This window comes from Spinacia oleracea, chromosome 3 (assembly GCF_020520425.1).
Source record: "Spinacia oleracea cultivar Varoflay chromosome 3, BTI_SOV_V1, whole genome shotgun sequence".
In the NCBI taxonomy this organism is placed as follows: domain Eukaryota; kingdom Viridiplantae; phylum Streptophyta; class Magnoliopsida; order Caryophyllales; family Amaranthaceae; genus Spinacia; species Spinacia oleracea.
Window position 1 is genome coordinate 29,370,283 of NC_079489.1, and position 25,919 is coordinate 29,396,201.

At 38.2% G+C, this 25,919-nt stretch overlaps 3 protein-coding genes across 3 annotated transcripts; 2 read left to right on the plus strand and 1 right to left on the minus strand.

Moving 5' to 3' along the window:
* The first annotated feature begins 1,481 nt into the window (after window positions 1-1,481).
* On the plus strand, window positions 1,482-4,173 carry LOC130470269 (uncharacterized). Its single transcript, XM_056840031.1, has 2 exons — window positions 1,482-2,916; window positions 3,031-4,173. Exons 1-2 carry the CDS (start codon window positions 2,290-2,292, stop codon window positions 3,616-3,618), a joined length of 1,215 nt encoding a protein of 404 aa, XP_056696009.1. The 5' UTR covers window positions 1,482-2,289; the 3' UTR covers window positions 3,619-4,173.
* Window positions 4,174-4,842: 669 nt separating this feature from the next.
* On the minus strand, window positions 4,843-8,719 carry LOC110796919 (uncharacterized). The gene is made up of 2 exons (XM_022002008.2): window positions 5,556-8,719; window positions 4,843-5,443 (listed from the first exon to the last, which is right to left on the minus strand). The coding sequence occupies exons 1-2, from the start codon at window positions 8,717-8,719 to the stop codon at window positions 4,843-4,845; spliced, it is 3,765 nt and encodes a 1,254-aa protein (XP_021857700.2).
* A 12,723-nt stretch (window positions 8,720-21,442) lies between these two features.
* Window positions 21,443-22,378, plus strand: LOC110796918 (uncharacterized). Its single transcript, XM_022002007.1, has 2 exons — window positions 21,443-21,785; window positions 21,906-22,378. The coding sequence occupies exons 1-2, from the start codon at window positions 21,443-21,445 to the stop codon at window positions 22,376-22,378; spliced, it is 816 nt and encodes a 271-aa protein (XP_021857699.1).
* The last annotated feature ends 3,541 nt before the right edge of the window (window positions 22,379-25,919 follow it).

Here is a 25,919-nt window from a genome sequence, read left to right on the forward strand (position 1 = left end):
CGTTGATTTCGATCGTAACTGTCTCTTCAACTGCTCGACTTAAGGGGCATGACCTTTCACATCCCCCCCTCTTTGACCTATAAGACCCCAAAACTTCTTCGAGAATTTACTTTTTCAACCATTTTTACTTCTTTTGAATTTTCGATTTCTCTCTCTTCCCTTGCGGTTTTGCGTTGAACTCCGTTGCTGTTTTACCAAGTCTTTGCTGTTGTGGTGATTTGTATTTGCTAAGGTTACTAGCCTCTTTTCCTTTCGTTACTGAATTCTGGGTTTTCCTTCCCCTCTCTTATCTTTGTGGTTGATTTTTCTTTGTTTCTGTGTTTTTATGTAGGTTTTCTCTGTGTTTCTCTTTGACGTGGTTCATTGTATTTCAAATTTCAGAAAACTCGTAGGTATCCCCCCCTCTTTTCTGCTCCTCTTTGATTTCTTAGCTTTTGTTTTTCTTTGCTGTGTTTCACTTTTTACTACCCGCCGCCTTGAAAATGACCAAAACTTTGGGCGGGGACAATCCTTCTTCTCAACCTTCTGGGTTTTCTGGTTGGAGTGTTCCTCGAGAGAGTAATTGTAGTTGGGCCCGGGAGGAGCCGTACTTTCAATCTAATTTAAGACGGACCGCCATTCGTGAGGTGTATGACGAGGGTTTGAGTCAGGCTGAGAGAGAGCGTTGCTTTGCCCTACATCAACTGCGGTCTCGAATGATAAGGGAAATGCAATCTCATGAACGCCCTACTCCGGCTACCGAGGCCGCTTTAGATGTCTCCCCTATTTCAGTGCGATATCACATTCGCTCTTATCGGGAATTTTTGGATTCCGCCGGTAGTGGCCATGGGCAGTATGGAACTAATACTGGCAACTTCGGTGTTTCTTTTGGTCAGGCTGATAGGATGGCACCAGAACAACCGGCTAGCACTAGCGGCCGCCGCCCTGGTAAAGAGCCTGCTACTGACGACGTTGATATGGCTATTGGGGAATATTCTGATGGTGATTCCATTTTTGAGGATTCCGCCGGTAAGGGTGTTGGCGAACACAGAAGTGGTGATGGCGATGAAGCCGGCGTGTCTGGTAGAGATGGTATGGAAACCAACGACGAGGGTATGGAAGCCAACGATGAGGGTATTGGCTCAGATGATGATGATCCTGCCGATGTTATAGTGGCCGAAGTTCTTGCGGATGAGGCTAAGGAGCAGCCTTATTTTACCGACGACGCCACAGACGTTCACAGGAAAGAAGAGCTTCCCCCTTTAGAGACTCTTCCTCGCACGACAAAGATTTTGACGACATGGCGCGAGTTGATTATTAAGAAGAACCATGTAGTGCATGGGGGGGTTTTTCTTGGCTTACCGGCTGAATATAAGTTGGTAGTGCCGGCAGAAGGTGCTACAATTTTTGATTGCCCTCCCGGCCATATTGCTGTGTATGCGAAGCATTTTGATTTTGGGCTTCGCTTTCCTTTGCATCCTTTCGTTGAGAAGATATTTCGCGCCTGGAATGTCTGTTTGGCCCAGGTTACACCTACTACTATCAGAACCGTTATTTCTTTCGTCTGGCTGTGTCTGTTTAAGCAATGGCCGCTGACATTAAATTTATTCAAGCGGTTGCTGTGGTTAAAGAAGGACGGTGAGACAGGGTGGATGTCGGCCTATAGTGCAACAAAAAGGAAGACTGTGCATCCTCCTCTGTCGAGTTGTAAAGACTGGCAGGATCGTTTTTATTTTGTTCAAGTTCCCGACAATTTTCTTCTTCGGCGGACTTTTACCAAACCCAGGCCTCGAATGGAGTAGTATAACCAGCGTGGTTTGGGCCGTCGGGAAAGAAAAGCATTTGATTATTTAGAGTGCGACATTCTTGATGTCGGCCTCAGCAAAAAGCAGGCTGTAAATAGAAATTGGCTTCCTAATGCCTATTATATTTTGGGTAGCCAACCGTTGTCTGCTGTTGGCTTATGCAATACTCATTGCTTTGGTAAACACACCATTAGTTGATTTGCCCGGCTGAAAATACTCATTTTTTCCTTTATTTTGTACAAGTGTCTTTCCGGTATTAATTCTTTTGTCGTCTTTTTCAGGTACGAAAACCTTGGATAGAGAACTTCTTGGTTTTGACGAGAATTGGAGACCTGTGTGCACGCAGCCTCCTCAACCTAAAGCTAAATACGACACAATATCAACGTATTCGACACGAGCTTCCTCTCGTCGCTCTACTACCACTGTTGCGAAGAATCGCGTGAGTGCCGCCTGCAAATCCAAATCCTCCTCTGTTGTTGTTTCTCAAGCTCCGCCCTCATCCACAATGCAATCCAATCCTACAGGCCGAGGTGGAACCCGCCGAAAAAGGTCGTCTCTTAATTCCAGTCGGTCTAATCCGACTAAGAGGGTAAGGGCCACCGGTGAGGATGATGCTTTCGCCGATTTCGAGACAAAAGAGCCGGTCTTGGAGTCCGCCGCCAAGAAAACTACTGATGCCACCCTTCAGGCGCAGCCGTCTCCACAAGCTTCTCTTGAGATTTTGGACGAGGGTCCTGTCGGCGGATTTATTGAGGACTTCCACCGCCAAGCTACTTCTGCTGCTGTTACCGGTGGTAATTCTAGTATGCCTCCTGTCAGTCGCAGCGAGAACAAGTCTGGGGATTCTAGGCTGAATTATCACCTACCCCTCCGCACCGGTGGTTGGATCGAGGATACTCCTTTCAAGATTCCACCGCAAATGAAGTCATGGTCCGAGACTCCTGGCGGCGAACCTACCGACCAGTTTTATCCCACCATTGACCTGTTGTGTGGGGAGTCGGTGGCTACTGACTCAGCTAAGGACGGTGGTGACTTAGGCTACCGTGCCTTTAAATATTTGATAACGCCTGCTGACAGGCCACAAGGTCAGATTGATGCCCCTGCTGCTCAACACTTTAATGACCTCTACAAGGTATGTTATCTTGTTTTTTGTATATACATTTATTATACGTATATATTTTTTTTATTTGCAATATGTTTTTTCGGTTGAGGGCTGTTTTGATTCCCTTCCTTGTTTTATATTCAGGCCGTTCAGTCCAGCATGGACTTGTACTATGTTTATCGCTGGAATCAGCTGCAGCTGACTCAGAATAACATTGATATGGCCGACTTAAGGAAGCGGGCTGAGGATGCTGAGTCTTTGCTGGAAGACAGCAAGAAGAAGTTGGATACTGCGGCTTCTGATTTGGAGGCGGCTAATAAACGGCTCAAGGATATTGAGCCTAGGCTGCAGGCTGAGACTGAGAGAGCAGACGGCTTAGATCAACGGCTGGCAAGTATTAATGCGAGCTTGCCGGGAGTGAAGAAATCTGCCGCCAAGAAAGCTGTTGATAAACTTCTTCAGTCTGACTGGTTTAACGACATTCTGACTCTGCGCCATAACGGCGGTTGGTGTGCTGCGCATCGGGTCGTTTGCCATGTGAAGAAGCTGGACGAGGATGGCTGGCAAGAGTTTGAAGATGGTTATGAGGAGAAAGAGCTGTATAAGGTTGCAACCGGCTTTGAGCCTCAGGAGCTACCCGAGGCGGTGATTTGCAATGCTAATCAGAGGACCCTGCCTCCTTTGGATGTTCCGGAAGCAGCATATTGGTCTGATGATGAGCATGCCGTTTGACGGTTTCGGCAGTCATCACCTCCCTCCTCTTGCGGATCTTCTTCTTTTCCCAGCCGGCCTCATACTTGTTAGGATTTTTATTTTTATTTTGGCGGCTGGCTTTTGATTTTTTGGCAAATGCTGTTAGGGCACTTTAATGTTGATGTAATTTTAATTTAGAACATCGTATTATTGTGGCGGTGTCGGTTTTATTCGGCATCCCTTTGTGCCTTGTTATCAGCTAATCACTTCGCAAGTTTTTTGGGTGATGGCTGTCGGTTTTTCGTGTATTTCCTTTTGTGGCCATGTATTTATAACAAGTAATTTTTTGATTTCATATTTACTTTATTTTGCGTATGATACTTCCAATTATGCCGGTATTACTATCTTGCCAGCTTGTTGAATGTTATATTTCGAAATGAATGTTCCTTCTACTGATATGATTTGTTTAACTTGTTGAATGTTATGCTTCACAATGGAGTGCCCCTTAAAGGCATTTATTTTTCCCAAAGTTACTAATTACATCAACATTATTATGGACTGCTACGCTTCACAGTAAAGTGCCCAAACGGCATTTATTTTCTTTACTGTTACTGACTCACATCCATACATTTCGTTGAATGCTACGCTTCACAATGGAGTGCCTCTTAACGACATTTATTTTCTCCAAAGCTACTAATCACAACAACTTTATTATGGACTGCTACGCTTCACAGTAAAGTACCCAAACGGCATTTATTTTCTTTACTGTTACTGATCACATCCATACACTTCGTTGAATGCTACGCTTCACAATGGAGTGCCCCTTAACGACATTTATTTTCTCCAAAGCTACTAATCACAACAGCTTTATTATGGACTGCTACGCTTCACAGTAAAGTGCCCAAACGGCATTTATTTTCTTTACTGTTACTGATCACATCCATACACTTCGTTGAATGCTACGCTTCACAATGGAGTGCCCCTTAACGACATTTATTTTCTCCAAAGCTACTAATCACAACAACTTTATTATGGACTGTTACGCTTCACAGTAAAGTGCCCAGACGGCATTTATTTTCTTTACTGTTACTGATCACATCCATACATTACCTTTGCATGTTGATTTGTGCCGCGTTTGTTTTTTGCTTTTTTCTTCCTTCATTTATGGACTGGTCGTATTTGAGGACCGCCCTAATTATACATAACAGCAAAATGCGGACTGCTATTGCAATCAGTCTGCTCATACGTCATCATTACAGTTTTTTAAACATAGTACTTTCTCAGAGTACTGGCGTTCCAGGAGTTTTTGAGCGCGGTACCATCCATTTGCATTAACTGGTATGATCCAGGAACAATTTCCTCCCATATCTGGTATGGTCCTTCCCAATTGGCTGTCAGCTTTCCTTGAGCATTTCCTTTTCCTGTTGCCGCCGTTCTCCGCAGTACCAGGTCTACTACTCCTAGAGGCCGGTGTTTCACTTTCTTGTTGTATGCTCTGCTCATCCTGCTTTTGTATGCTGCCGAAGTGATTTCTGCTTTCATGCGGATTTCAGGCATGAGATCCAACTGATGTCGCAGCAGCTGATCGTTTCTCTCCTCATCGTAATGCTGGATTCGCATGGTTGGCAGAGCCATTTCTGCCGGTATGACAGCCTCAGACCCGAAGCTTAACTTGAATGGACTCTCGCCGGTAGCCTCCTTGATAGCAGTTCTGTTGCACCACAGAATTTCTGGCATAAGATCTGCCCATTTGCCTTTACAGTCTTCTAGCTTCTTTTTCAGTGCAGCCAGGATTTGCTTATTCGCCGCCTCTGCTTGCCCATTGCTCTGTGGGTGACATACTGACGAGTGAGCTAACTTTACTCTGTATAATCCCAGGAAGCATTGTATGGGTGCACAATCAAACTGTGATCCATGATAAAAAAACTATTGCCTGCGGCAGCCCGAATCTTGTTATTATATTTTTCCATATGAACTTTTTCACCTGGTTCGCCGTTATTTTTGCTACCGGCTCTGCTTCTATCCACTTGGTGAAGTAGTCCACTGCTACTATTAAGAACTTGCGCCCTCCAGCCGCCATTGGGAATGGTCCAACAATATCCATTCCCCATTGTGCGAATGGGATTGGGTTCAGAATGGGCATCAAATCATTGGCTGGCAAGTTTATCACAGCTGAAAACTTTTGACATTTCTCGCACTTTTTTACATAAGCTCGACAATCTTCTAACATTGTTGGCCAGTAATAGCCTTGCCTTTGACAGATGATGGCAAGGGGTTTTCCACCGGCATGGTTCCCACATGTTCCTTCGTGCATCTCTTCGATTAGCCTTGCTGACTCGAATGCTGTCAGGCACCTTAAGAATGGCAGGCTAAATGACTTTTTGTACAACCGTCCCCACAGGATGATGTACCAAACCGAGTCCCTTCTTGTCTTTTTGGCTTCTGCCAAATCTGCTGGTAGGGCTCCAGTCTGTATGTATGTTTGGATATTATCGTACCATTCTGAGGTAGTTGTGATGGCCATGACCCGTATTACCTCCGACTCCGTACTTCGCTTATTCATGACTTCCATCATGACTGTTCTTTTCAAGTTGGCGACATTTGAACTTGCTAACTTTGATAGTGCGTCCGCCAGTGTATTTTCTGCTCGGGGTACCAGATTAATGCTGAATTTCTCTAGCTGAGCCGACACCGACCTCAACTTCTCCAGGTATTTGACCATTGAAGGCTCTTTGGCCTCATATTCTCCGCTGAATTGACTTGCTACCAGCTGGGAGTCTGTTGTCAGTATTACTCTTTTGGCATCTGCTGCGAGGCACATTTGGATGCCGGCAATTGCTGCCTCGTATTCTGCCTCGTTATTTGACGAGTTGAACATAAACTTTATAGCATACTCAAAAATGTCTCCTGTTGGCGATTTCATGATTATTCCAGCCCCACTGCCTGTCTGTGCAGCTGAACCATCCACTGACACATCCCATACTTCAGCTTGTACTTCATCTTCTTGGTATGACGCTTCAACTATGAAGTCCGCCAATGCCTGGGCTTTGATTGCAGTTCTTGGCCGGAATTCCAAGTCAAACTCGGACAACTCTATTGCCCATTTTAGCAATCGGCCTGATGTATCTAGCTTGCTGATGGCTTTTACGAGAGGAAAATTTGTTAGCACTTCGATTGTATGCGCATCGAAGTATGGTCTTAACTTTCTAGCCGCGATGAGGACTGCATATGCCATTTTTTCCACCAACGTGTATCTTGTTTCTGGGCCGTTTAGCACATGGCTCACAAAATATACCGGCTGCTGCCCTTTGCCTTCAGTTTCGGCCACCAGTACTGCTGCAACTGTTTTTGGCGACGCCGATATGTACAATTGTAATTTGCCGCCCTCTTTTGCCCTTGCTATTGTTGGCAGGTTCTTTAGGTGACTTTTTAGAGCTTCAAAAGCCTCTTGCTCTGCCGGCCCCCATTTGAACTTCTTGCTTTGCCTCAGGGTTGTGAAGAAGGGCATTTGCTTATCTGCCGACTTGCTCACAAATCTGTTTAAGGCGGCCATTTTTCCTGTCAACCGCTGTATGTCTTTTACGCTTTTGGGTTGCGGCAGACTGATGATTGCTTCTACTTTTTCAGGGTTAGCGTCTATGCCACGCTCGCTGACCAAGAAACCCAGGAATTTTCCCGACCTTACTCCGAAGACGCATTTTTTTGGGTTTAATTTCATCCTGTATTTTCTCAAAGTTTCAAAAGTTTCCCGGAGGTCGCTAACATGATCCTCCTCCTTCCGGCTTTTTACGATAGAGTCATCTACATAGACCTCCACGTTTCTGCCTTTTTGGTCGGCAAACACCTTGTCGACCAGCCTTTGATATGTTGCCCCTGCATTTTTCAACCCGAACGACATCGCCTTATAACAGAAAACTCCTGCATCCGTGATAAAGGCCGCCTTCTTCCTGTCTGATTTATGCAGGCTGACCTGATGATACCCTGAGAAAGCATCTAGGAAACTGAGCATTGCATGGTCGCTAGTGGAGTCTACGAGCCTATCAATCCGTGGTAATGGGTAGAAATCTTTCGGACATGCTCTGTTAAGGTTGGTGAAATCTACGCACATTCTCCATGACCCACTTGACTTTTTTACCATTACTACGTTTGCCAACCATTCAGGGTAGTCACATGGCTCAATAAAACCTGCCGCCAGCAGTTTATCCACCTCTTCCTGTATTGTTGTCATTTTTTCCGTGGAGAAATTACGTTTTTTCTGCCGTACAGGCCTAACATTTCTGTCGGCGTTTAACCGGTGGACCATTATCTCTGGATCGATACCAGGCATCTCATCCGCCAAGAATGCGAAGATGTCCGCGTGCTCCCTCAGCAAGCTTATGAGGTTAACCTTCATGTCACTCCCCATTTCTGTACCGATCACGACTGTTCTATCCATGTTTCCAACCTCCAGCTCGATATTTTCTGTCAGACCATCTGGCATTGGTCTTGGTGCTGATACCAGCCTCTCATCAAAGTGTTCCATGTTCAGGTCGGTTCGACCCCTTTTTGTGCAGCTCTTCCTTTTTGGCAGTTGTTCTTGTCTTGCCGGCTTAGTAGTCAAGTGTACCTCTTGCCTTGCCGGCTCATTAGTCAAGTTCACTTCTGGGACCATTCTTCCCGGTGTTCTCAAAGCAGTCAAGTAACAGGACCTTGCCGCCAACTGACTTCCCCTTATCTTTGCCGGCCTTTCCAGGTTCGACATATACATCACTGTCAAGTGATAGGTGGAGACTACCGCCTGCACGTCATGTATGAATGGGCGACCGATGATCACATTGTAGGCCGTTGGTACTTTAATGATTAGGAAATCCACCATGAGATCTCGCATTTCAGATCCTTCTCCGACTTTCACCGGCAGCCGTATACTACCCTCTGGGTACACTGTAGATCCCGAGAAACCGATTACTGGGTAGTTCACCCTTTGAAGCTCGTCCTCTGGTATGTGCAATTGTTTGAAGGCTTCCCAGAAGATGATGTTTGCTGAGCTGCCGCCGTCTACCAGTACTCTATTCACATCGGCATTTGCTATATCAATTGTAAGAACTAGTGGGTCATCATGCGGGAAAATGATGCCTCTGCAATCCGATTCCGAGAACGTCATCACTGGTATGCTGGGTGGGTTAGGCCACACTCTTGTGTTATGATAGTTTACCATGTGCCTGTGTTCCTCCAAGCTTCTACTGGCGCCGCTTATTGTCCCCCCGTGGACTGGACCGCCAGAAATTACATACACGGGTGGTTTTTTCCGCCATCCCTCTGTTCTGCTCTGGCACTGGTTTCCAGCTGTTTTTGCTCGATTCTAGGCGGCTGATATGGCTGCTCGATTCTAGGGTATTGTTGTTGATTTTGCTGTTGTGGCCGGTATGAATTGGTAGGGTTTCCCCCCACCGAGTTGTTGTTACCATTTCCTTGCCTCGCCCTATACTGTGAGAAATACCCCTTTCTGACCATATCCTCAATGTTGTCTTTGAGGTCTCTGCAGTCCTCTGTTAGGTGGCCGTGCTCATTATGGAAGTCACAGAATTTCTTGACATTCCTTTCCCTACTCTGCATTGGTGGCGGCCTTCTCCAGCCGTCCATTTTGTTGTTTATGTTATAAATTGCCGTCCGCGGTGTGTTCAGCGGAGTGTAGTTATCAAAGAGTCCTCTGGACTCCCTTCTGTCTTGCCGGCTTCTCTGCCCTTGTGGATTGACATTTCTGTTATTCTGGTTTCTCTGGCCTTCCCCTTGCTGATTATTGCTCTGATGAAAATTGTTTCCTCCTTTTCCCGCCTGTGGGTTATAGCCTGGATTGTACCCGACATTTCCGCCGGTTGCCACTACCACATTGGAGATCTTCATCATCTCATCCCCCCTGATGTACTCGTTGGCCTTGTGCAGGACGTCACCCAGATTGGTGTATGACTTCCGGCTGAGATATTTCTTGAATTCGCACTCTTGCATTCCCCTCATCAGAGCCAGAACAGCAACCTCCTGCTGCAAATTGGGAATAATGATTGATTCGTTGTTAAAGCGGGTGAGATAATCTCTGAACGGCTTTCTATCTCTTTGAGCGAACGACATCAACTCTCCCGATGATTTCTTTCTCTTCTGTTTGCTCACAAATCGTGACAAAAATGACGCCTGCAGCTGTCGGAAACTGTATATGGAGTGTGCCTCTATGCCCTTATACCAGCTCGCTGCAACTCCTAAGAGTGTAGATGGGAATACTTTGCACCACATGGCATCAGAATCTGTGTACAGCATCATGTGCTGTTCGAATGTGGTGCAGTGATCCTCCGGATCCGTCGTCCCATCGTATCTCCCTGTCGGGATTTTTATCCTTTCCATCCTTTCTTCTAGGATTTCTCGGCACAGAGGAGAATCCTTTGGCTGGATTGTCTGCCGTCTAGCTATCTGTAGAACCGGCGCTCTTCGTTCATATTCCGCGATCGGGACTTGCTCTGTTTCAGGCCATTCTGTTTCCGCCGGATCCGAGCGCTTTCTTTTTTCTGGGGTGTTTTCTTGATTCAGGGCGGTTAGGAGATCCCTAACAGGTAACTGGGGAACTGCCGACCTGGTCTTTCTTAGACTGCCGACTGACCCTAGCTGCTGCGAGGCTGGTAGCTCTGACAAAGCGGCCATCACCGCTGACAGTGTTTTCAATTGCTCTCCCGTGAATACTTCCGACAGGGGAGACAGGCGCTCCTGCAGCGTCTGCTCCAGCGGAGTTTTCGGTTGCTCTCTGGCAGGGCTTTCTATTTCTAACTCATCATCGTCCTCCACTGTGAATTCCTTTTGTGCCGGTATCGAGGTGTTTTTTGTTGCTGGGCTTATAATTGATTGTGCTTGTGACGGATGGGCGGGGTTTAGAAGTGAGGGTTGGAACTTGGAGGTTGTCGCCGGTTGCGGGGTTGTTGCTTTTTCTTGACTTTTCTTTGATTTTTTACCGTCTTTCTGTGAGAAATCCATGCTGACTGTTCTACCGTTTCAAGGGATAAGGTCCCCTCCTTCTAGCGCCAATTGTTCCGGGTGTGGAATGAGAACAACTGACTGTGGGATACTAGATTCCTGTTGAGAGTGCCGGTTGGTATCTGCACAACAGAATGGATTAACTAGCCTCGGGAGTGGTTCGAGGATCCCCCCTCCGATGCTTAAGTAAGATTACTGAGAGATTAAGAGATGATTAGAGAGTAAGAAAGAAGTGTGTTTAAGTGTTTGTGTACCTCATAGCAATAAATGAGGTGCTCCTTATATAGACCAATCCAAGGGTACGACCTGGTAGGTCCCTTGTGGTTAGATAGCGACCCGTTGATAGTGACCCTTGGTTGGTTGTCTTCATGATAATGCCGGCAAGGGGTCTTGCAAATAATGCCGGTAGAGGATATTTACCTAAGATGACCAGGTTACCTGCAGGTTAAGTTTACATACGGGGAGTTCTGCCGGTACCAGGTGGTGCCGGTAGGACACCCCGTACAACTAGCCCCCTCAGAGTAAGCGCATATATGACAATTGTTTGCGCTTGCTCTGAGTTTAATGGGAAAAAATAAGTATTATTTTGATATCCGGTGATACAGTTATAAGTTACTGTAACAAACATTTTCATATATATAAATTTTCCGTTGTGTAGCCTTCTTTTTACGAAACTTGTGTGCATTCTCATGGTTATGCAATACAAGGAGTATTCTTGTTATGTACTTCATCCCTTACTATTCATGAATTTTGAAATATCATTTTTCATTTATACATACACAAAAATATAGTCTTGGTTGATTTGTCTCGATATCTACTTTCGCAATATCAATTCTTTATTATTTTTCGGAATAGAAAATTAGAGATGCTCCTATTTTTTTTTATAAAGAATTACTCCATCCGTATTTTAAAAAGAGATACACTTTGACCGGCACATAGTTAAAGTGAGTTGAATTTATTAAAATAAGATGAAAGTGGGTAGTGGGTGAATTATTTATTATAGTAAAAAGATGACGCGAGTAAGTGTGGGGACCACAAGAAAGAGAGAATATTAATATAATAGAAGTGGGGACTGGGGACCAAAACATGTCATAAAATGAAAATGTATCTCTTTTTAAAATACAGCCGTTTAAAGAAAGTGTATCTTTTTTTAAAATACAGAGGGAGTACATGTTCACCAATCACCACCACAAATATTAAGGAAACATAGTTGAATTTGATATAAATAATGATATAAGTGGAGTAGCTGACAATAAAGAAATAGAAAAGAGGAAGTGGGTGTAAAAGTTATCAAACATAAATTATTTATGGTTTAACAAAAATGAAAATATAACTCCTAAAACAATACGGCTGGAAATAGTAATTGTAACTCATACAAAATACGGAGAGAGTATTAATCTGCATACAATTACATGTAACAATTGAATCGAAACGGATGGAGTTCAACTGTATGTGCTCAATATTTGGTAAATCGTACTTGATATTCAGGGGCGGAACCAGAAATCATATATAGGGGGGCCAAAACTTAATTTATAATTTTTATAACAATGAGAAACAAAAATAAAATACAAAAAACAAGTACAAAAATGAGGGAGTTAATATTCGAACCTTGTACCTCCAACAACCTCTGAATATGAAGGTAACTTACGGCTAATCCGGATTCAGGGCGAGTTATGAGTGGATAGATTACAATCCCCTTCCAATTGTTGTTGCGAGGGATCGAACACGGGTCCTCCATACCAAGTTTTGCCCCAATCACCACTAAACCAACGGGCAATTGATACTTTAGTATTACATATTTAATTGTTAAACATATCATGGGTGGGGGAGGCATGGCCCCCGCCGGCCCCCTAATTCGCCCATGTTGATATTTAAAGGATTCATATAAAAAATCATTTGGAAATGTCTCACTTTTACATTATCAACGATTTCCAATGCACCTATTTAAACATTAATATCTTAAGTTACGAAATTTGATATTTTGAAAGGTTTAAAAATCTTATCTACTTAAATTGTAAAAGTGAAAAACTTTATAAATCGGACGAAGAGGACTGAGTCTACACAGTTTTTGGATGAAACCAAATAAGTTCCTTTCGGTCAGTACAAATTTTCTTCGAAGGTGCAAAGAATTAAAAGAGGTAGACAAAGGAAGTAACATGCACAAAGAAGAGTCACAAGAAAATGGAAGAATTGTCGTGATATATATTCCCTTCGTCTCTTTTTGTTTTTACGTTTTTCTTTTTGGGTGTCCCAAAATTTTCTTTACATTTCCTTTTATATTATCACATAAATGATTTAATATTCTATCAAAATTTGTGTCCAACTATTATATTAACCAATTAAATCAATTGGGTCATTTAATCCCTCACACTTTTCCATAGGGACATTAATTTTTTCTCATTTTCCCAATATCAGAATTTTGATAAGAGTGAAAACATTATAAATAAACGTAATTTTCCTCGTTTACATGAAAAATTTAGAAAAATCTAATACACATTAATTAATCGTTAAAACACGTGCAAAATACCAAACGTAAAAAACAAAAAGAGACGGAGGGAGTAGTTAATTGAAAGGGCGGCTTAAATTATTGACAATAGTGAAGATTCAAGATCAGCCCTTTATCTTAAGCCAGATCCATGATGGTACTCTTTCTTGTCATTTCATGTTTGAAGAGTATGTTAAGTGATAAGTAATAAATTCCATGAAAATGTTGAATTTTCTTACTTACTAATAAAAACATGGCCTACGACTTGAACTGATTGATCGTAATGTTGCACAAACTAGCATAGTGATTAGCAGTGGCGGTACCAGGAATTTTGTGTTAAGGGTTCGAAATTAAAACATACATAATACTTTTTGTGCGCAGAGAGTACATTAGCAGATTTTATTGATTTTTTAGGGGCAAATAAAAGGTTTCATACGTCAGTAGTACATAAAATAAATAATTAAAGGAAAAAGTTTTAAAGAAAAGGAATAAAAACAAAATCCAATTTTTGCTAGAGCATTGGATAACTTTCAAATTTTGAAAGACATTTAGTAATAGGAATGTGTAAAAAAAATTATTTATTAGAAGTTTAAAACTATTGCTACTAGCAAGGAAAAGAAAAAAAAATCAAATGTCAAAGAATATTTCTTGCTGGGAGTCGAACATGCGACCTCACATACAGCATTCCTCCCTCCAACCAATGATCCAGCATTCACTTCTTGTCATGTTTGAACGCTAAATTATACATAAAGGTTAATCCTGGTAGTTCAGAAACTTAACCTTTTTTTTTGTTTTTGCCAGTACGAGTTCAGTTGAACCCACTGAACCCGTACTGGCACCGCCACCAGTGATTAGTGAACATATGGCCAATTTGAAATTACCCATACCAAGTTGCAAAATGTTCGTCAATGGTCGTTGTACTTATCGCAGTTGTACATATTGAATAATTTTCCCTAGCTTTTTGAGCAAGACAATAATTCATCAAATTACGTCGTCGTTGGTGAGGTATGTGTAACACCCCAAAATTTGGATCTTTCAATATAGATAAAACTAATATAGTACCCGTGCGATGCACGGTTTATAATCTAAATATTAATTTTGCATGAAATCTAAACTATAGTTATATACAATTGTCTTCTAAATAAATCTTATAGATATTCTTCTAATTAAAACTAAATCTACCACATTTGACGAAATTTTGTGGGAGACCCTCCTATTCCACACAAACATTATTTTGAACCCCATTAACATAAAGTTATTTTCACCTACCTTTACTTTGATAATAATACCATCTAATACTGGATATACCATCTACCAATTACCCGATCAATTAATACCTACACACACCATCTACTTTATTCAGGCAAGAATAACTCCGAAGTTGGGAGCGTGCGGAAGATGGTCCATCCACTTCCATGCCAGCTTAAAAATGTCATCTCCATCCCCACTACCCAACGATAGTATATGGAACTCATTCCCATCCCAACCCCAATCACTGCCTCGCGGGGTACAAAACAAAAGTCATCCCCGCTCATTCACAGATATCCACACCCGCCTCAAACTCACCTCTAAATCAAACAAATTTATTTTGTTTGGTAGGAGAGTTTTGAATTTTAAAACACTGTTATTTTCTCTTATTGAATCCGGTTGTCTGGTTTGAGTTATTGAGTAAATAAACAGAATATATAATATGCAAGTTAGTAGTGAAAAGATGTAGATATATTCATAATTAATAAGATGAAAGATAACATAGGCAAGCGGTTCCAGACTAAGGCTTTGTTTTGTTTACCATATTTCAAAAATAAGTCCAGATAAGTTCACATAAATAAGATATGTTTTTGGAAAATTAAGGGTTGACCAATTATAATTTATAACTAAAATAAGTTGTGATAAGTTCTAATAAGTTCAGGTAAGTTCAGATAAGATAAGTTCATAAAAAATAAGTGAAAATCAGATGAATAGAACGCAGTACCCCTAAAATCCATCATCGCTTGACATATACATTTTTATCCCTATGATCCACCAAGGCGAGACGCACGTTTTACATATCAAAATGTTAATTTCGTTCAAAATTTTATACATAAGTGATATTGCATTCGTGACATTAATCTATTATTCTACAATTAAAAAATATTATTAACAATAACTTAACAAAGATTTAATACGGAGAGTGTTATTTAAGTAATTTTATATCAAATATAGTCAATGATTCATCTTAAACACCACCTTTTAATTCTATACTAACCCTTATATTTTTTTAGCATATATTTAATGATATTAATTCGTTATTTAAAAATAATTCTTAAACTACTCCGTCGATCCCAATTTAAAGTGTTCACATATCATGACACATAATTTTAGTATAATTTTTGAAGTGTGGTTCTGAATATTTTTTATTGAGAAAGTAGGTATAATGAAAGATAGTGAATTTTATTCCATTGAGTGAGAGTGAGTATGTACCCTAGGTTTTAGTAGTGGAAAAAAAAGAAGTAATAATATAATTGTGGGCCATTTTCAAAAATACAAACATCTCAAACTAAATTGGATTTCATGACTATAATGCATATATCATACTCCGTATATGACTATATATAACCATAGTCCACCAATTTGTTTAATATGAAGTACGTAGTTAAATACTCTATACTTCGTAATATATAAGTTACATTATAGTTTTCTGGTTCTTGTAAACTATGTATAATTATTCAATGTTGTATAATATCACATATAATAGTTGTATTTCTTAAGACGAATCTATTTTTTAAAATGTTATATTGCGTACAAGATATTATACATTCTTATTTATATTTGGTCATTCTAAACTTGTTTGAAATCATAATTACTTAAGGTTGACAGAATAATAGATCATTATATTAGGAAACTTTTGTTAAGTATGAAAAAGTAATAGAATTATTATATGCTTCCAAATATTCCGTATAGGAAATAATGGATTTGTAAAAGATTTTGATTACCTAAAAGAATTATTTGATATATATGTAAATTAAAAAAGTAAATTATAAACACTGATAGTGACACGTGTAAGCTTTACATCGAGCGCCCTGTGTTTTAGTAGAATATATAGATAGATAGATAGATAGATAGATATAGATCTTAATTATGAAAAATCAGATCAATTCACATATTAGATCAGGTCAGATCAGATCAGAAAAAATAAATTCAGATCAGATCATGAGAAATAAATTAAACTAAACCGGGCCTTAGTCAACATTATTTAATCATCTACGTTTATATTTGTTGTCCACCCAATCTAAAATCCAAACTTGCTCCATCATCAATTATAATGTAGCATTTACATCTATTTTTTAAAATGTTATATTGCGTACAAGATATTATACATTCTTATTTATATTTGGTCATTCTAAACATGTTTGAAATCATAATTACTTAAGGTTGACAGAATAATAGATCATTATATTAGGAAACTTTTGTTAAGTATGAAAAAGTAATAGAATTATTATATGCTTCCAAATATTCCGTATAGGAAATAATGGATTTGTAAAAGATTTTGATTACCTAAAAGAATTATTTGATATATATGTAAATTAAAAAAGTAAATTATAAACACTGATAGTGACACGTGTAAGCTTTACATCGAGCGCCCTGTGTTTTAGTAGAATATATAGATGACCGTCCAAACCTAGGGAGTATTACATAGCATCTATTTCCTCTCGAAAATGAATGCGGTATACCAATAAATATAATTAACTCGTGATTATTATTATTAACTAAGTGGTTTAAATTTAGTTAATAACGTTACAACCAAACTAAGAAAATGTATAATAAGTTAATAAACTTAAAAGTTATCCATCTAAGTGATTTATTCTAACGTTCGCCCCCACTCGAGTCGTTTCCCTTTGTCAACCTGCAAAATATATAAGAAAAGAGAAAGAGAGACAAACTCCCAAAAATAAAAACTGAGTAATTACGACTCCATCCCGTAAAATAAATAATTTTATTTTAAAAACTTTTAGATTTAAACATAAACAAAACATAGTAACCAAACTAGATAAATCCGTTAATCAAATGACAAACAACAATTTATATTTTATTTAAGAGAGGGAAAGAGAACGCTAGTAGGCCACTAGTCCCAAAGTAACCACCTACTAAAAAAGGGTCGCGCGTCACCCTTAAATGATGGCCAAGTAATTAAGATGACAGAATGTCCCTAGTGTGCACACCCGTCACTAATACCTCATGATTAGGAGGAAGACTTTTGACAGAGAGTTGATAGAGAAATACGAAACCTACTAGAAGACTATTGGGTTGCCACATAGTGCCCAATAAAACAACATCTAATAGGGCAACCTGTTCTTCACCCTTTTGGATTTCATTTCCCTTCTCAATTGTTCCACTTTACGTTTTTAACAGATTTAAAAAGTCCAAACACATAATAAAATAATTTACTTTGGAGCAACTAACCAAGTTATTATCTGTTATAAACTACTTCGTATATACTGACTAGTACTCATACTCCTCACCTTTAAGAATATATGGCGTGAGATATTATAAGAATGACAAAACAAAATGAGTTAAAATTTGCCCCCAAGTTTAATTCGAATAGCACTTCCACCATTTTAACCAAATAGTATGAATATATATTTTGATAAAATAGTTACATATTGCATAGTTCAAAATAGGTAGTAATGTAGAAGTAAACAACATCCTTCCTTGTAAACACTTGTATCCGTACTTCAATGACACCAACGTAATGTAGTATATTTAGCACATAGTTATGTTAAATTACTCTCTAATGGGATCTTAGAGACGATAGACATTGATAATTACCTTACAAGACGTAGTCCCTGAAACACGTAATTCCCCAAAAATAAGTAATCTCTTAGATAGTCATCACCTATATGTATCCCCTCTAGAAGAACAAAATTAAGTACGACAATCTTGCTATCATTGATTAGTAATATAGCGTTAACGGTGCGGTGGTTTGGAAAGGAAGAAAGTTGATGGATTTGGGGTTGGCTACAAGTTAATATATGATGATATTGAAGGTTAGATATGATAATAGAGAGGGTAAAACATACATATATATATGGCTCAAAAGGTAAATGAACAGTTTAGGAGTTAATAAGTTGTGAATGCAAAGAGACACTCATTCATAAGTGGAATTATGGAGTTCATCAAATGATAATTTATGGGGAAGATGAATAGTACGGTTGAAGTTAAAAAGGAAAGAAAAACTTCTTGTACATTGATAGAATCATTTACTAGCTAGGTAATTAATAATTAAGTAATTAATAATTAAGTGTTAAAACCAAAAGAATCTAATAATCTAATTTCGTAAATATTAAGATATAGGATTTTCCATTGTATTAGAGTAATAACAAAAAGAATGAGTCTAACCTCCAAACACGTCTAAATTTGGATTTTAAAATATCATTTAACAATTTCAAAATATTATTTTAAAATTCTTAGTATTTTAAAAAACTATAATTTAAAATACGTAAATTTATGGGGTATTACAGTATGTGTTGCTACTTGCAATTTGCAAATGATCAATAATTACTTAGAATTAGTCAAAATTAAGCATATGAATTGTCTCATATTACCTCCATTTCATAATGATCTATACCGTTAATATCTAAATAAATATTGAGACAAAAAAGTGAAATTGTAAAAAGGTTGGTGAATCTCTACTCTTTAAAAAGTGGGAGATTAGTTACTGTTCCTTATGAACAGTAACTCTCCATATACTAATTAAATTTTTTTTTTTAACTAATTATCCTAATTTCTCTTTAACTAATTTGTGAACTACATTTATCAAGGGCAATAGTCTTATTCAGACTTAATCTAAATACTTCACCGCATATTTCTTAGGTACTCACTCAACTCATACTCCTTAATATAATAATCTTGCTCCTAAGTACGAAGTATATTTAGAGCTGGGTACATGTACCAAATGTCTTTTTTTGTACTAACTTTATCGATTTTGTTTATTTACGATTTAGTACAACCAATCAATAAGATAAAAACCGATTTTGAGTACACCTAATTATAAACATAGTTGGGAATAAGATAAAAGTTCTCATATACGTTTGCATTTCCTTTTTTATTCAAATGAAATGTAGAACATGTACTGTGTATATTATCGAGTTTTGAGTATCCAATTTTAATTTTCAACTCTTTTTATTGAAAAGCATTCTCCTATACGTTTGCATTTCCTTTTGTTATTCAAATGAAATGTGTACTGTATATAGTATCGAGTTTCGAGTATCCAAATTTTCAACTCTTTTTGTTGAAAAGGAAATACACATTAAAATTAGGATAGAATTATGTCATTTATTATATTCTAATTTATCTAAGGTAATAAAACGTAGAACATATACTACATAGGGGTGTTTAATTTTTGGATATAGGATTTGATCCGATCGATGTGAATTGTTTGGATCAGATTCCCAAAAATCCGAATTGATCCAAATTCAAAAAAAAAATTGAAAAATTAGGGAGATAGAACACCATCGGAGCCAAATTTAAATATTTATCCACACTGCGCACAACGCGCGCGGCCATCTACTAATATAATAAAATATAGATAAAGTAAGATGTATGTGTGTAAGAAAAAAAATTAATAAAGTAAGAGAAAGTGAATGGAAAGTTATAAATTTATGAGATAAGAGATAATAATTTTTTATGCACAAAAAATAGAATAAAGTACTGTTATAACCAAACGCATGCCACGAACAATTAGGAACAAACCCACAAATACAATATAGAACAAATAGCAAAAACAATAATAAAAGACACAAGTGTTTGGGAGGAAATTTTGATTTCCTCCTCTTAAATATTATGGTATTATTAAGTTCCTGCAAAATAATACAATAACCCCTCAATTGATGATTCCTCTCACCAATGTATTGAAACGGAGGTAGTACTCCTTATGTATTGATCATTTGCAACTTGCAAGTAGCAAAAACACATGATCAATATCTATTTTGTTCTGTCTCCCTATGTATTGATCATTTGCAATTTACTCAGTTTTTCTTCTTATGTTCTATATAGACATCACAATATCTATAAAGGCTTACAACAACTCTAGTAATTAAGGAAAGAAAACTTCTAGTGTGAGGTATTGGTTCATACCCCTCATAGAGGTTTATTTTGAATTAGCTAAAATCTGCCAGTGAACACTGGAACGACAGTACTATAATAATATTATCTAAAGGCTAGAAAATTAAAAGAAAATTCTTAGAAAATACAATAAAATATAATAAAAGTACAAGGCAAGGAAGGTTGGTTTCTAAAATCCTCCCCCACTAAAGAGGTCAACGTCCTCGGCGACTTACAAGATTACAAAAGAAACTAAAGAAAGAAATAACATGGTGGAGCTGCTTCAGTCTTCAGTTGAGGTGGTTGCGGACTGTCGGAGCTTAATGTTGGCACGGGTGATGATGTTTCGATTAGAATCTTCTTTATCTGGATGGTAAGATTTGAGCCTGCTAACATGGAACACATGATGTATCTTCATCCAAGAACACTTTATTTATTTTTTATTTCCTATCATTTTTTATAAACGGTTTATGTATGGCAAAAAAATATTGCAATATAAAATATAAAAATTAATATATACCACGTAATAATAACTTGTTTTTTGGTAATATTTTAGTCAAATAGATATATCAAATGGAAAGTATATAACATATGTACTCCGTACTACATATAGAATGAAAAGTGCATACTAATTGATTAAATGAGTATGTTCAAAGTTTATTATTTATGCATTTGTTTTATGAGGAGAAATATATCAGCTTTTTATTGAAAATAAATTAATGTTATGTTGGTATTCAGCCTAGCAGTGCCAGCAGCATTGATCACAACATCAGCAAACAACCAAGGTTGCAGCATTGATCACACAACACTGCCAACATTGCCATACTCTCCATCTCTTCTAGAAGGTTCCCACCTGATTTCCCTTAATTCAAGGGAGTTATTTATAACTGATTTCTGATGTAATGATTAGCTACTCTACTCTAGCCTAGCTGATGTGTACGAATGCCCTTTATGATTGGTCCTAACACATCACTAATGTAGCTCATCTCAGTGTATTTATATTGCTCAGCTTGTATTTCTCATTTCATTCAATCAATAAGAAAAAGAAACTCTCTCCATTTCTCTCTCTAGTTAGTTTTATTTTCAATAGAAGTTCATCCCAATAGGTGAACTCTAACATGGTATCAGAGCAGTGATCAATAGATCCTGCTGCAATTTTTCTTCCGCAAATTCTTTCTGTCTACATCTTCTTCTCAGTGCATCAAATACAATTACTGAATCATTGAGTTTGATCAATTGATTTTTTGATCGAAGTTTCCTTCTCAAAACATCTGAAAATCTTCTCAACTTCTTTTGAATTCCTTCAAAATGCCTGCTGATCAAGATCCTGCAACTAATCCTAACTCAGCATATTATCTTAGCAATCATGATCTTAGTGCTTCTAAATTGGTTAGTATTGTATTTGATGGTAAATGCTTCAATGACTGGAAGCGCTCCATGGTGATTGCACTCTCAGCAAGAAATAAGCCATGCTTTGTTGATGGCAGTCTTAATCAACCAGCAGCTAATTCAGCAAACCACAGAATCTGGAACAGGTGTAATGACTTGGTAATTTCTTGGATGTTGTCTTCCTTAGAGCCTTCAATTGCAAGAAGTGTATTATATCTCAAAACTGCAAGAGAAATATGGCTAGACCTGGAGGAGAGATTTTGTCAGTCATCTTGTCCACAACTTTTTTCTGTGCAGCAGATTTCAAGTTTTTTCACTTAGATAAAACTACTATGGGATCAACTTGATGGCCTTGATCCTTTGCCTTCATGTATCTGCACAGGTTGTAGCTGCACTTTGACTCAACAATTACTGAAGTCTCAACAGAATCAAAGGCTGATCCACCTCTTGATGAAATTGAATGAGAAGTATGATCATTCAAAGAGTACTATACTCATGATGAGCCCCTTGCCAACAATTTCAAAAGCATATGGACTTCTTTTACAGGAAGAACAACAGAAGGAAGTCAATAATAGTCGAAGTCATAATTCAGAATCCACAGTGTTTACAGCAAGGAGATTTTCTGATATCAAGCCATACAAATCACCTCCATATACTTCTGGTTCAGGTTTATACAATGCAACCAATGGAAACCAATCAAGAAACTACACCTATACAAGGAACAATCTCTACTATGAGCACTGCAAAATGAAGAACCACACTATAGATAAGTGCTGGAAATCGCATGGATATCCTAAGGATTTCAAGGGCAAGGGAAAGAGAGTTGCAACAGCAGCTCAACTTGAGGAGAATTAAGAAAAAGAAACAAAAGGAGAATCAGGAACTGTACAAGCCACCTTCACAGAGGAACAATACAATCAGTTGCTCAGCTATCTCACTAATCATAACAATCACAAGAATGCTAGCCAAGATGAACATCATGGCTCTAGTTCACTTGTCTTAGCAACCACCTCTCACATGAAAGGTACATTTTGTCTTCTATCTAAATTTAAAAACACATGGATATTAGACAGTGGAGCTAGTGATCACATGTGTTCAGACCTAACCATGTTCAAAACCACAGAACTAATGACTGACAAGTTACACACAATTACTATTCCAAATGGCACTGAATTGTCAGTCACACATAAAGGTCAAATTGATTTAGGAACTATCACTCTTAAGGATGTTCTTCATGTGCCAGGATTTCTGTTTAACCTGATTTCCATCTCTAAACTGTGTTCTGACAGTAAATGTTTTGTGTTTTTTACAAATGGTGAATGTTTTGCACAAGACCCTTCACAGAACAAGCATACTCTGCTTGGTAGATTGGACAATGGCTTGTACAGTCTAAATGATGGTCTATTGGTGTCTAACAACAGTTTCAATAAGCATGCTCTTTCAAGTATCTCTGCAATAGAAGAAGAAAAGCTTTGGCATCTTAGATTAGGTCATATGTCCTTTGGAAAAATAAAAAACATCAAAGGCATTGATGTTAGAGGTTGCTTAGCTGAGTATTTTTGTCAAATCTTTCCTTTGGCTAAACAAACCAGATTTCCTTTTCCTGTAAGTAACATTAAGACAGTGCAGCCATTTGAATTGTTACACATTGATGTATGGGGACCCTACTCTGTGCATGATAGTTCTAAGTGTAATCAATTTCTTACTATTATAGATGATTTCACTCGAATGACATGGACTCACTTGATGAGGAATAAAACTTACTCTGTCAAAATTATGTATGATTTTTTCCTATATGTTGAGAATCAGTTTTGTCTTACAGTAAAACAAGTCAGGTCAGACAATGCATTAGACTTGACAGAAGGTGGAATGAGAGACCTATTTCTAAGCAAAGGGATTGTACAACAGAAAATTATAGCAATACACCTCAACAGAATGGTGTTGTTGAGAGAAAACATAAACACCTTTTAGAAACTGCCAGAGCTCTCTTATTCCAATCTAAACTACCTGACAAATATTGGAGTGATTGCATCCTCACAGCTACTTACTTGGTATTCAGCCTAGCAGTGCCAGCAGCATTGATCACAACATCAGCAAACAACCAAGGTTGTAGCATTGATCACACAACACTGCCAGCATTGCCATACTCTCCATCTCTTCTAGAAGGTTCCCAACTGATTTCCCTTAATTCAAGGGAGTTAGTTATAACTGACTTCTGATGTAATGATTAGCTACTCTACTCTAGCCTAGCTGATGTGTACGAATTCCCTTTTATGATTGGTTCTAACACATCACTAGTGTAGCTCATCTCAGTGTATTTATATTGCTCAGCTTGTATTTCTCATTTCATTCAATCAACAAGAAAAAGAAACTCTCTCCATTTCTCTCTCTAGTTAGTTTTATTTTCAATAGAAGTTCATCCCAATAGGTGAACTCTGACATGTTATATATTCATTTGTGCACGGGATTTAATCTAGTAATACTAGTAAAAACTGTGTCATTTAATATTAAAGGACTTTTTTATAAGGAAAAACGGACGAGTATTAAGGGACGGAGGGAGTATATGGATTTATTTAAACTTATTTAATCCGAAAAAAATTAGATGTTTGTGAAAATGCATGTATGTAAAACTTATTTTTTCTAAATTAATCTGAACTTGTCTAAACTTATTTTGTTTAAAACAAATCAAAATAAGTTGAACAGAACATACATAAATCGTTACATTATAATGGCTACCCTTTTTAAGAAGCTATTGAAAAGTTTTCTCGTCCAAAGTGTGGAGGAGAACGGTAGTTGTGTATATATATTTCCATCCATAAGCGATAATTGATGTATATCTGCCAACCATCGAATTAGCATTATATAAAGGCGAGATATCAAAAGGATGTAGGCAAAGAAATATAAATTTGGGATAGTCGAAATCACTAAAACTTTTAGTATTAGAAGTATGATGAAAAACCGTTTGAGTAGCTATGGAGGAAGTAGTAGTGTTTATAATATGGTAAATGTTCTTGTTATGGTTCTTCTCCTCATCAACTTGTGAGCTTATCAAGATAATGCAGCTTCACCAATCGAAAACTGTGTGTTTCTACTACTGTATCTCCAAGCAACTACGGATATTACAGTAAGTATCCGCCAGGACCATACCTAAAGCGACCATGCACCCCGACAATTTGTTCACGACACCCACCAGGCAACAACTAAGTCGCACCTATTGTATTTGTGGCTATGTCGTGTGATCGTGTCTGTATTGCTTCTATACCTGTGTGCAACAATTAAGATATGTCTACTGTCTAGTATAATTATTACTATGGTTTCACGACGTCCTTAAGACTTAAGTAGATCATTGTGATGATATTGTAATTTCAAGTTATTAAAAAATAGTATTTGTTTCCTATGGATCATGTAACTATGATACGCTAAATAATTCACCCGTATTTGCATTCGCTAGTATTTTTCACTCATTACTTCATCATCCGGATGTCAAAAATAAAAATAAAAATAAAATATAAAGTAAAAGATTAGTTCATAATCAACCTTTGACAACAATTAATTTCAAGTTCATTATACTCTTCACATGGGTCATATACTGTGCGACCCTGTGACCTTTCATTGGCTTAATTGATCGATTGAGTTTTATTTTTACATAACCCTTTTGATTCCATCTTGGTACTGAAATATGCACCTTAAACCTTATTAAAACATCATTGGATTGGAAATATATGTGTTTTTCTTGAAAACAGTCCATCAATGGGTTTTTTATTATTAGGCTCCGATTCAAGAAGCTAGAGAGCGGCGATTCAAGGGTAAAATTACTTGATCTAATTCTTATTAGCATGCAAATAAACGTATTTATACAAATACAAAGGCCACTGACGGCCCTGTGTTTTGGGCTAGAGATGGTCATTGAGTCGGATCTGACCCAATCCTTTCTGACGTAGTCTTTAGTGGATCACGTGTGTCGGTCCCACTAATGACCCATGACACGACTCGCCCAACACACAAACTTAACCCACCCAACACACGAACTTAACCCACCTAATTAACCCTATGACCCACCAGACTCGCTATCCTATTTTAAACTATTTTTAATGTTTAAAATCCTAATAAAGTTCAATTTAATTTTATTGTTTAAATATACATATATTAACTATATTTATGTGAGTATATCAAAAACATAAAAATTAATTAATTAGGTTTTAACGCTTAGTAATCATCTAAACCCACCTGACTCACATCAGCTCCTAATTAAAACTCGTCTAAACCCAACATACCTAACTGACTCATCACAGTCACATCATAACCCAAAACATGTGGTAACCCATCGGACCCACCCAACCCGCACAACCCACCGCGACCCACGACCCACGTAACTCACGGCCCATCACGTACTGTG

Excerpts from the sequence above, each read along its gene's own strand:
- LOC130470269 (XM_056840031.1), top strand. The coding sequence starts at position 2,290 with ATGCAATCCAATCCTACAGGCCGAGGTGGAACCCGCCGAAAAAGGTCG. Across the intron at positions 2,917-3,030 it reads ACTTTAATGACCTCTACAAG|GCCGTTCAGTCCAGCATGGA; the intron begins GTATGTTATCTT and ends TTTTATATTCAG.
- LOC110796919 (XM_022002008.2), bottom strand. The coding sequence starts at position 8,719 with ATGACGTTCTCGGAATCGGATTGCAGAGGCATCATTTTCCCGCATGAT. Across the intron at positions 5,444-5,555 it reads ACGGCGAACCAGGTGAAAAA|AGTAAAGTTAGCTCACTCGT; the intron begins GTTCATATGGAA and ends GGGATTATACAG.
- LOC110796918 (XM_022002007.1), top strand. The coding sequence starts at position 21,443 with ATGCCTGCTGATCAAGATCCTGCAACTAATCCTAACTCAGCATATTAT. Across the intron at positions 21,786-21,905 it reads AGACCTGGAGGAGAGATTTT|GTTGTAGCTGCACTTTGACT; the intron begins GTCAGTCATCTT and ends GTATCTGCACAG.